This window comes from Pseudophryne corroboree, chromosome 8 (genome assembly GCF_028390025.1).
Source record: "Pseudophryne corroboree isolate aPseCor3 chromosome 8, aPseCor3.hap2, whole genome shotgun sequence".
In the NCBI taxonomy this organism is placed as follows: Eukaryota; Metazoa; Chordata; class Amphibia; order Anura; family Myobatrachidae; genus Pseudophryne; species Pseudophryne corroboree.
Window position 1 is genome coordinate 298130443 of NC_086451.1, and position 12272 is coordinate 298142714.

Genomic DNA, 12272 nt, shown 5'->3' on the forward strand with positions numbered 1-12272 from the left:
TCCATTGACTATATAGCTATATATATATATATATATATATGCTAGTCCAGTGCAGTATTATTGTCAGTAATAACCTCTGCATTGTACAAACTGTGACTATCTGTGTGTGCATTAGATGGCTGAGTGGTGTCCATTTCGTGTCTTTCACTCAACTTGCTATCCCTATATTCTATAACCTGAGGGGGCTTGGTGCGTCAGGTTTTATATTGATATAGGATTTTCACAAAGATATACTTTAATACGTATTTTTCTCTGTGATTTTAGTCACCATATCGCTCCTTTATCTCTGCTGGTGCTGACTACACTGCGCAGGGGTTTGGGTAAGAGGTATTGTGCTGTTGCCAATTGTACTGTGTTACCTGATACTGCAAGTTATATCATCTCTGCTTCTGAGGGTAACGGTTCTGGGGCTGAACACACTGCCGGTGTTGCTGAAGCCACAGATCACTATGAGGAGAATATAGCAGCTGTGGGCTCTGGTTCTGGGGGCTCCTTGCCCCCCAGTGGGACTGTGGCAACGGGGGTACATAATGACCCACCGTGGGCCCCTTTTTCCACGCTTCTACATACGCTAGTAAATAAACTAACACCCCCTATGGGACCCCCTATGCCAGTACAACCGTATGTGGTCCCTGCCGCTAACCCGCCGTGGGCAGACTATTTATCTGCCCAATTGAAGAAGTTGAACCAGTCCCTGACTACTAAAAAGTCTGACCATCGCTCGCCTAAGTCCAAGGGGTCCTCTAAGCGAGCGCTTGTCTCCTCACAATCCACTGCTGTCACTGACACCTCGTCTGATGAAGACGGCACTTACACTGACCCCACAGGTTCTGACTCAGACACGGCTGATGGGGAGGGTGGTTCACATGTGGATGTTCCTGATCTTTTGGAGGCTATTACGTTAATTCTACAGATTACGGATGATCCCGAGCCATCCGTCCCTCCTAAGAAACCAGAGAGGTTCAACCGGCAGAAGGTGGTTAAACAAGTTTTACCTCACTCTGACCACCTAGTGGATATACGTCAGGGTACGAAGTTTGTGCCTCAAAAGAAGATGCTGGCTCACTATCCCATCTCACTAGAGCTGTCTAAGAATTGGAAACGCCTCCTCCAGTAGACTCACATGTGGCTAGGATGGTGGTTTCCTCAGCTCTACCTGTCACTACCGTCACGTCTCTAAAGGAGCCTACGGATAAACGTGTGGAGGGTTGTCTGAAAGCGATTTACACCCTCACGGGTGCTGCACAAAGGCCCACTATTGCAGCAACATGGGCTGCAGAGGCTATTGAAGCATGGGCCTTGGATTTAGAAGCTGAAATCTCTTCTGACCATGCTAGACAATGCTTGTCATACATTGACACAGCTTCTGGCTATATTTAAGAGGCGGCTTCCGATGCCGGTATCCTAGCAGCCAAGGCCTCTACTACGTCAGTCCTGGCTCGCCGGATATTGTGGCTGAGATCCTGGTCTGTGGATCTGGACTCTAGAAAAACCCTGGAGGTACTCCCTTCCAAGGGAGATATTCTGTTTGGGGAGGACTTAAATAAGATAGTGGCTGACTTGGCTACTGCCAAAACTGCCTGTCTGCCAAGTACCGCTCCTTCTGTGTAGAAGGCTAAAGGTACTTCCTTTCGCCCCTTTCGTCCTTCAGGTAAAGCAAAATGTCAGGCGTACAACAAGCAGGCCCGCACTTCCAAACCTGGTAAGCCAAAGCCCAAAAGAGCCTGGGCGGCCCGTCAGCCAGCTTCCAAGGCCGATAAGCCTGCCGCATGGGGGGGGCCTCCCCCTTGGGGAACCCAGGGTGGGGGGCCGGCTTCTAGGGTATTCCCAGGAATGGTTGAAGACCACTTCAGATGCCTGGGTAGGGGAAGTCGTCACTCGAGGTTACGCCATAGCCTTCAAAAACCGACCCCCTCATCGATTTTGCCAGACAGACGTCCCGTTGGACCAGACAAAGGCAAACACTCTGCATTCGGTGGTACAGACCCTCCTGGATACAGGAGTCATAGTACAGGTGCCTCTTGCGCAGAGGGGCCAGGGGTACTATTCTCCGCTGTTTCTAATCCCGAAACCGAATGGGTCCTCCCGGCCCATTCTCAACCTCAAGGCACTGAACAGGTTTGTGAAGATTTCCAAGTTCTGTATGGAAACCCTTCGCTCTATAGTTCTGGCCTTGGAACCTGGGGACTACATGGCCTCCCTGGACATACAGGATGCTTACCTGCATATTCCTATAGCAGCGTCACATCAGCAATATCTGAGGTTTGCTATTGGCAACCTCCATTATCAGTTTCGGGCGTTAACTTTTAGTTTAACAACGGCTCCGCGAGTCTTCACCAAAGTCATGGCAGTGATGACGGTGGTACTCCGCCGTAAAGGGGTCAGGATACTGGCGTATCTGGACGACTTGTTAATCCTGGCAAATTCCCCAGAACTTCTCCTACATCATCTAGATATGACGGTCCGGTTTCTACAAGCCCATGGGTGGCTCATCAACTGGAAGAATTCCTCCCTGATCCCTGCTCAGAGCATGGTGCATCTGGGAGCGCTATTGGACACTCACAACCAGAGGTTGTTCTTGTGTGAGGAGAAAGTCCTGAAGCTTCAGGACAGGATTCGTTGCTTCCTTTCTCGTCCGCAAGTGTCGATACATTCAGCGATGCAGATGCTGGGCCTCATGGTATCAGCATTTGACATGGTAGAGTATGCTCAATTCCATTCTTGCCCCCTCCAGAGGCTGATTCTAACCAAGTGGGACGGCCTGCCTCACCGGATCAGGTCTCAAATTATCTCATTGACTCCGCAGGTCCGTCTGTCGCTGCTCTGGTGGCTCCAGGACCAACAATTGTGCAGGGGCCGTCCCTTCTGGATATCCAACTAGGTGCTGTTGACGACAGATGCCAGTCTAAGAGGTTGGGGCACGGTGCTGGAGCAACACTCCCTTCAGGGTCGGTGGACCAAGGAGGAGTCCCTCCTCTCAATCAACATTCTGGAATTGCGGGCGGTCTTCAGTGCATTGAACCTAGCCCAGCATTTAATTCAGAACCGTCCTGTTCAAGTACAGTCGGACAACGCCACCACAGTGGCTTACATAAATCATCAAGGCGGCACTCGAAGCCATCTGGCAATGAAGGAAGTCTCACGGATTCTACATTGGGCGGAACGCCATCTACCAGCCATATCGGCAGTCTTTATTCCAGGAGTCCTGAATTGGGAAGCGGACTTTCTCAGTCGTCAGGACGTACATGCCGGCGAGTGGGGCCTCCATCCAGAAGTGTTTCAACTCCTAGTGGAAAAGTGGGGTCTTCCAGACGTAGATCTGATGGCGTCTTGACACAATCACAAGGTTCCGGTCTTCGGAGCAAGGACAAGGGATCCTCAAGCAGCATTCGTGGATGCGCTGGCGGTGCCGTGGAGGTTTCGGCTGCCGTACGTGTTCCCTCCGGTGTCACTCCTGCCCAGGGTAATTTGTAAGTTCAAGCAAGAAAAAGGATTTCTGCTTCTCATAGCTCCGGCGTGGCCCAGACGGCACTGGTTCTCAGACCTGCAAAGCCTATCGTCAGAGCGTCCAATTCTACTTCCACAACGCCCAGACCGCCTCGTTCAGGGCCCCTGTGTCTACCAGGATCTAGCCCGGCTGTCTTTGACGGCGTGGCTCTTGAGGCTTCCGTATTAAGGGCTAAAGTGTTTTCAGAGGCGGTCATTCAAACTATGTTGCGGGCCCGGAAACCGGCTTCTGCTCAGATTTTCTATAGGGTCTGGCATTCTTACTTTATTTGGTGCGCATCTAACGATTATGACGCTTCCAAGTTTAGTATAGCCAAGTTGTTGGCTTTTCTTCAGCAGGGCCTGGACTTAGGCCTGTGTCTGGCCTCCCTCAAGGTTCATATTTCTGCCTTGTCGGTGTGGTTTCAGAGAAAAATTGCGTCCTTACTTGATGTGCATTCCTTTACTCAGGGTGTGTTGCGTATCCAACCTCCGTATGTCCCGCCTGTGGCTCCTTGGGACTTGACGGTGGTTTTGGAGGCGTTACAAGAGTCTCCGTTTGAACCTCTTGGTTCAGCTGATCTTAAGTGGCTTTCCCTTAAGGTGGTGTTTCTGCTGGCTATTGCTTCAGCTAGAAGAGTGTCAGATTTGGGAGCCTTGTCCTGTAGATCCCCATATCTGATATTTCACCGTGACCGGGCGGTTCTGAGGACTCGTCCCGGATATTTACCTAAGGTGGTCTCCTCGTTCCACCTTAAACAGGAGATTGTAGTTCCGGCACTTGTTTCTCCTGATCTGACTCCCAAAGAGCAGTCTTTGGATGTGGTACGGGCTCTCCGTATCTATGTGAAGAGAACTGCTTCCATTAGGAAATCTGATTCTCTCTTTGTACTGTTTGGATTTCACAAACGGGGCTGGCCTGCTCACAAGCAGACTTTGGCCAGATGGATTAGAATGGTGATTGCACATGCTTATGTGAGGGCTGGTCGGTCGGCTCCTGCTCACATTACGGCCCATTCTACTCGGTCTGTTGGACCTTCTTGGGCGGCCCGCCGTGGTGCGACCCTTGAACAATTTTGCAAGGCGGCTACGTGGTCCTCAGTGAACACGTTCATAAGGTTCTATGCCTTCGATACTGCCGCTTCCCAGGATGCTTCCTTTGGACGCCGGGTTCTTGTGCCCGCTACAGTGCATCCCCTCCCATAAGGAACTGCTTAAGGACATCCCCAATGTCTATCCTTGTGGAGCCCAGTGTACCCCGCAGCAGAAAACGAGATTTATGGTAAGAACTTACCTTTGTTAAATCTCTTTCTGCGAGGTACACTGGGCTCCACAAGGCGCCCACCCTGACGCACTTAGCTTCTTTGGATTGTTATGGCATTAGCCGCTGACACTTCTCCTGTCGTGAGAGTGTAGTGTATGTGGCTACTAACCGTTGTCATCTCTTTTCCTGCTACTGCATTGGGCTGGTTAACTAAAAACTGAGCTCCTGTGCAGGGAGGCGGGGTTATAGAGGAGGCGGCGCTGTGCATTCTGGGAACAGTCAAAGCTTTGAGCCTGTTGGTGCCTCGGATCAAGATCCTACTCTACACCCCAATGTCTATCCTTGTGGAGCCCAGTGTACCTCGCAGAAAGAGTTTTAACAAAGGTAAGTTCTTACCATAAGTCACCCATGACTTTATTCTGACACACTTAACATTTATAACTTAGCTAGCTTATCACTATGAAATAACCACACAGACACCAACTGCTAGATTTAAAGGTCAAACTGGTATTTATTGTTTGATGACCTGTCATTTAAACTAAATATTGGAGGATGGCGAGAAAAGGCGCTACCAACTCACCAGCACCAGTCAACTATAATAAACCAATAAAACTAGGAGGGGACTCACAACCGCCTCCTTAACATAACCCGCACTGCGCAGGACTCACCCCCCTTACTCTAGCAGAGCCGTGGACGAACCCGCACAGGAACATCCGTAGTCCACCCGCAAGGGGAGGACACACTCGCTGTTCTATCAAAAGGGGGTGCCCCACAGTGACCACTTATGTAACTTTGACCGCTGGCTGGTAGCAACTTTCCGCCCATCTGGCTATCAAAGCCTGCTAGAAATGGAAAAGAGGTCCGAAAAGCGAACCGAAAGCAAAAAATTAAAGGGCGGGTGGGAGGGCATCCGAAGAAAACTGGCAAGAGGAAGATGGCTGCCTACACCAGGACTATATACTCCTGCATATACTCCTCCTACCCATCCCTAATAGGCACCCTAGGTCACCTGACCACAACTGTCCATCACTAAGGCTAGCCCTGCCTATCCTCACCAAATGTCACAAAAATTCCGGGTGCTTATGTGGCTTCGAGCCTATGCGGATCTCTGCCTGCCTAAAACTCGTTTTTGCTGCATGACCCCTGCAATCGACAATTTAGAGTAGGGGTATTCAATGTGCAGAACGCAAGCTCTGTGTTAGGCAATGTGTGGAGCTCCAGCTGTTGTGGAACTACACATCCCAGCCTGCCCTGCCACAGTTTTAGCATTCCCTAACCAGTGCCGTTTCTAGCGGCGGGCGAGCCGTGCAACCGCACGGGGCGCCCGCCGCGGCACTTTGTGACTACTCCTCTCCTCCCTCTCTCTTCCCCCCGAGCGCTCCTGCTCGGGGGGCGGGGCTTCGCGGAATGACGCGTTTGCGTCGTGACGTCACGACGCAAACGCGTCATTCCGCGAAGCCCCGCCCCCCGAGCAGGAGCGCTCGGGGGGAAGAGAGAGGGAGGAGAGGACTGGAGAAGATAACCATCGACGGAGGAGGCGGCCGGAGCGCGGGACCCGAAGAGCGGCAAGTTGTAAGTATTCTCTCTCTCCCCACTTGACACCTGCCGCACTGTGTAAAATGGGGGCACCTGCCGCACTGTATAGAATGGGGATACCTGCCGCACTGTGTAAAATGGGGGCACCTGCCGCACTGTATAGAATGGGGATACCTTCCGCACTGTTTAAAATGGGGGCACCTGCCGCACTGTATAAAATGGGGATACTTGCCGCACTGTATAAAATGGGGATACCTACCGCACAGTGTAAAATGGGGGCACCTGCCGCACTGTAAAATGGGGGCACCTGCCGCACTGTTTAAAATGGGGGCACCTGCCGCACTCTATAAAATGGGGATACTTGCCGCACTGTATAAAATGGGGATACCTACCGCACAGTGTAAAATGGGGGCACCTGCCGCACTGTAAAATGGGGGCACCTGCCGCACTGTTTAAAATGGGGGCACCTGCCGCACTGTATAAAATGGGGATACTTGCCGCACTGTATAAAATGGGGATACCTACCGCACAGTGTAAAATGGGGGCACCTGCCGCACTGTATAAAATGGGGATACCTGCCGCACTGTATAAAATGGGGATACCTGCCGCACTGTATAAAATGGGGATACCTGCCGCACTGTATAAAATGGGGATACCTTCCGCACTGTGTAAAATGGGGGCACCTGCCGCACTGTAAAATGGGGGCACCTGCCGCACTGTATAAAATGGGGGCACCTGCCGCACTGTATAGAATGGGGATACCTGCCGCACTGTGTAAAATGGGGGCACCTGCCGCACTGTATAGAATGGGGATACCTTCCGCACTGTTTAAAATGGGAGCACCTGCCGCACTGTATAAAATGGGGATACCTGCCGCACTGTATAAAATGGGGATACCTACCGCACTGTGTAAAATGGGGATACCTTCCGCACTGTGTAAAATGGGGGCACCTGCCGCACTGTGTAAAATGGGGGTACATGCCTGCGTACTGTGTAAAATGGGGATACCTGCCGTACTGTGTAAAATGGGGGCACGTGCCTGCGTACTGTGTAAAATGGGGGCACATGCCTGCGTACTGTGTAAAATGGGGATACCTGCCGCACTGTGCAAAATGGGGGCACGTGCCTGCGTACTGTGTAAAATGGGGGCACGTGCCTGCGTACTGTGTAAAATGGGGACACCTGCCTGCGTACTGTGTAAAATGGGGACACCTGCCTGCGTACTGTGTAAAATGGGGATATCTGCTTACCGTACTGTGTAAAATGGGGACACCTGTCTGCCGCACTTTGTTAAATGGGGACACCTGCCTGCCGCACTTTGTAAAATGGGGACACCTGCCTGCTGCACTTTGTAAATGGGGACACCTGCCTGCCGCGCTGTGTAATATGGGGACACTTGCCTGGTGTAATGTGTAAAAAGGGGACTTTTTTATTTTTATTTTTTCCCCCTGTGGTGGGTGTGATATCAGACGAGGCCACGCCCACTGAAATGAGACCACGCCCATTTTAATCAGGCCACACAGCCTTGTCGGGAGCGCGCGCGCCTTCGGCGCGCGCATGCTTTTTTTTTGCCTATATGGGGGGAGGGGGGGGGGGACGCAATTTTTTTTTATAGCAATGGGGGGGGGGGGGGGCGCATTTTGAAATCTCGCACTGGGAGCCAAATTGTCTAGAAACGGCCCTGTCCCTAACAGCAAAACTGTGGTAGGGCATGCTAGGATGTATAGTTCCACAGCAGCTGGAGCTCCACACATTGCCTAACACAGATCTAGAGTTTAGGTATAATTGCAGTCTAGACAATTAACCATCAAGCAGTTTCTCATTAAAACATATTTCAATATATAGCACTGTGAAAATATATCCTTTTATATATATCAAACTAACCTACACTTTGATATACTGTATTGAATGAAATGTAAATGAAGTCTGAAGGAGCTAATAAGTTAAGCTATGTCTTACAACGATCCCTGGCACGACCGCGAACAGTATGAGTTTGGAATTACATTAGTACGCTAGCCCTAAGGGGAGCACTGACAAGGTTCACAGTGTTCCAGACTCCTTAGTAATTATGCTGATGAAGTTTAATGTCTTACAAGGTACAGGAATAATGTCCCGGGTGGTAAACAGCACAATGAATTTTTAATGTTGTGTAATGTTTTCTGCTTCACCTAAGCTATTCCATTTTCACGCTTGCATATATTATAGTATTTATAGTGCTTAGTCTGCACTCTGCATATAACTGCTTTATCCATATAGTCTGTACTATTACTCTCTCATCTCAGAACACACTAACTATCCAATAAGAAAATTACTTTTTTATACTGTACAGCATTTACAAAATAATTATATAGCATTTCCAAAATGACCTCATCTGTTTCATTACTATAAAACTTTTTAATCCTATAAGCAGTTTTTTTGTTTTTCAGCCTCTCTCCCAGCTCCTCCCTGAGTTGGCCACACCTCCTCACTGGCCCAGCAGAGCTGTCAACAGCCCTGGTCACAGCCCACCTGCTGCTACCAGGGAGAAACTCGTAGACCCCTCTCCAGCAATACTGTAGACCATAGGCTACAATGACTAATGCTGTGTGAAGATGGCATTACTGTAACTCTTAATAAATTGGGCCAGACTGGAGGCTCCACTGAAAAAAAATTGAACTGCAGTCAGGGCCAGTTCTAGACTTTGTGGTTCTCAGGGCAAAAGTTTCCTTTGGTGCCCTCCCCCCACCCCTTCAATTTGAAAATAGGGACAGCGCACAAAAAATAGTGGTGTGGCTTCATGGGGAAGGGGCGTGGCCACTGAATAGTACCAATTCACATTACACTACACAGTAGTACCCCTTATATACATTATGCCATGTTAGATCCCCTTACACGCATTACACCAGGTAGAGCACCTTTTATACATGTTATGCCAGGTTGAGCCCCTATTTTACACATTACGCCAGGTAGAGCCCCTTATACACGTTACACCATGTAGAGCCCCTTACACACATTACATGCCATGTATATATATATATATATATATATATATAATATATAGGGGCCTAATTCAGCTTGGATCGCAAATCGTGATCCAAACGGAATTTTTACAAAAGGCCCGCGGGCGCATTTGCAGCGCCCATCCTGCTCATGCGCCTGCACTTTCTGCAGGGGGGCCGCAGAAAATGCAATTTCCTCTCCCTGTCAATCAGGCAGAGGCTGTCATGGGGCGGGGAGGCGGGCAACGTGGAGCATTGTGGGGGCGGTGTGGCAGAGATGGCAGAACGGGGGCATGTCGAGGGCGTCATCAGAGTGGCTGTGTGACATCACACGCAGCCGCCTCAATCAAGAACATGGCAGCGGGAATCTGCTTGTTGAAGGGGGAGAGGCGTAAGTCAGCATGCTGGGCTGCCTTGCACAGCGTTGGGCGGCCCCCAGCATGCTAGGAAAAAGATAGCAAATTCTGCTAATTATCAAAATTTGCTATCCTTACTAAATTAGGCCCATAGTACATTATCCCGGCACTCATCAAAAATGTGAAATTGTCCTCAGTGTCCTATACAGTTCTTAACATGCCAGCTAGCGTGCATACATAAGCAGAAAGAATGGTCGTCACTCATGATTTGAAAGTGAAAGTACATTGTGAACAGTCACAAAATTTTCACTTTAAAAGTCCTTGAGTGTTGTCCCTTTTCTCTGTATATGTATAACGGTTGCTATTCACCCCAGCACACTTTGTGGTCACCTGCTTCTCCCCAGTGAGAGGCGGTGTTGGGGTTTACCGGTTGGGGGCGCTAGCCTGAAGCTTTGCTTAGGGCACAGAGGGATCTTGCTTCGGCCCTAGGGACAGGGACAGTTTTGAATCCCCCACGCAACACCATTGACATCAACACCAGAGGGACACTACTGTGGACGGTCTGGGCTCTTATATCTTTAGTGAAAGGAGCGCAAACATTGTTTTGTGTGCTCTTCTGTGTGCAGTAGCCTATATAATTGTATTACAGGTTGAGTCTCCCTTATCCAAAATGCTTGGGACCAGAGGTATTTTGGATATGGGATTTTTCCGTATTTTGGAATAATTGCATACCATAATGAGCTATCATGGTGATGGGACCTAAATCTAAGCACAGAATGCATTTATGTTACATATACACCTTATACACACAGCCTGAAGGTCATTCAATACAATATTTTTAATAACTTTGTGTATTAAACAAAGTTTGTGTACATTGAGCCATCAAAAAACAAAGGTTTCACTATCTCACTCTCACTCAAAAAAGTCCGTATTTCGGAATATTCCGTATTTCGGAATATTTGGATATGGGATACTCAACCTGTATTATCTTATATGAGATGTAGTTATGATCCCGGAGGCCAGCATACTGACGCCTGGATCCCGGCCACCAGAATACCGGCAGGGGGCCCAGGACTATTCCCAATCGTGGGTGTCCACGACACTCATAGAGTAGGAATAGAACCTGTGGTGAGCACACCGAGCCCACAGCGCGGAGAGCACAGAGAGCCTACAAGGGGCTTCATTACGTTCACTCCTCCTGTCGGCATTCTGGCGGCCAGGATCCCAGCGTCAGTATGCTGATCGCCGGGATCTCGACCGCCGGTCACCCATTCCCAACCCCCTGATATAAATAGAGCGGAATACAATTGAGTGCAGGAAAGCATGATTGCATTGTCTGTAGATACCGAAGTGGGCATCTCAGTTCTTGCACATTTGAGCACGCGGATGTACACCAGGGAAGGGCATTGTAGCGGCATTAGCATAAAGTTGCAGACACACTACAGCATAAGTTGCAAGGAGATCTGCAACTCAGTCCAACTCAGAATCAGGCCCTATAAGTAGGGATCTCGTCCCCCCAACAGACCCCAGTCCCATTAGGGTTGCTTTCATAAATTTCCTGGACTTGCTTTCCATCCCAATGTCCCCTTGGAGTGATCGGAAGATGACATAAACCAAAGAGGTCAAACTACGGTAGTCTGTAGTGCTAATAAGCCTTCTGTAGGAGGTTTCTGTGGCATCTCCTACTTTAGGTTGTTATCCACACTTGCCTGATCTCACAAAAGTTGCGGGAGACTCAAGATTTTTCGCGTAGTCTCACGCATCCCCGGAAGAGTGAGTACTCCTCCCACAACTCGCTCACTTCCTAGTGAAACGAGTAGAATAGGGAAACAATAGCTGGAATCACAGCTCTGAGCAGAGGGGGCAGAGCTAAAAGAATGGGGAAGTGGGGGTTAGGTTTAGGCACCACCAGGGAGGGTTAGGGTTAGGCTGTGGTGAGGTAGTGTTAGGTTTAGGCTGCAGGAACAGAGGGATAGGGTTAGGTAAGTATATTTACATTGCCCCTGTCGGGATTCTAACCATCGGAATGCCGCAGTCTGTATTCTGTCTGCCGGCATCCTGAACGCCGGCATTTCCAACCCAACTCGTACAGTGTATCCTAAAGATGTATGTATATCTCTCCCTGACTTAGCAGTATTTTGTTCTGCAGTGAATGAGTTAATCACACTTCAACCCAGTGTAACTATCCTGTGTATCTAGTATTGTTGTATTGATTTCAAGCCCTCTCAGATATAATGAGTGTTACGCAGATGCACAGCTAGTGTCTCTCATACACATCTCACAGGCTACGATTGGCGATTGTGAGTCGCTTGTTACCTAATTGGAACTGACTGGACGCATTGCCGCACGCCTGCTGGATTTCAGGGCTGTTCCACCCCAGTGGATACAGTGCACATCCTGAGCTAATAAGGAGTCCTACAGAGAATCACAAAAAGACAAAAAAAAAGATGTTTGTTTACTCAGTGTGATCCACATAACAATCTGCAATATTCATTACAATCAATTACACCGTAACATCAGTCAGCAAGTCTGTGTTCTTTTACTTCTCAGGAGACCATACACCTTTCAGCATCGAATAAACGTGTAACAAACATAGTCAAACTTTATAAAAAATTAAATATACACATTTCAGGCATCAAGTGCAAATGATTC

General features: G+C 49.2%; 1 protein-coding gene across 1 annotated transcript in view; it reads right to left on the reverse strand.

Moving 5' to 3' along the window:
• The window catches only part of LHFPL1 (LHFPL tetraspan subfamily member 1), a 65259-nt gene that overhangs the window by 20540 nt on the left and 32447 nt on the right, over window positions 1–12272 (reverse strand). The window contains exon 3 of the mRNA XM_063935662.1: window positions 11937–12035. Coding sequence (XP_063791732.1) covers window positions 11937–12035 — 99 coding nt within the window. The remainder of the gene's footprint in view (window positions 1–11936; window positions 12036–12272) is intronic.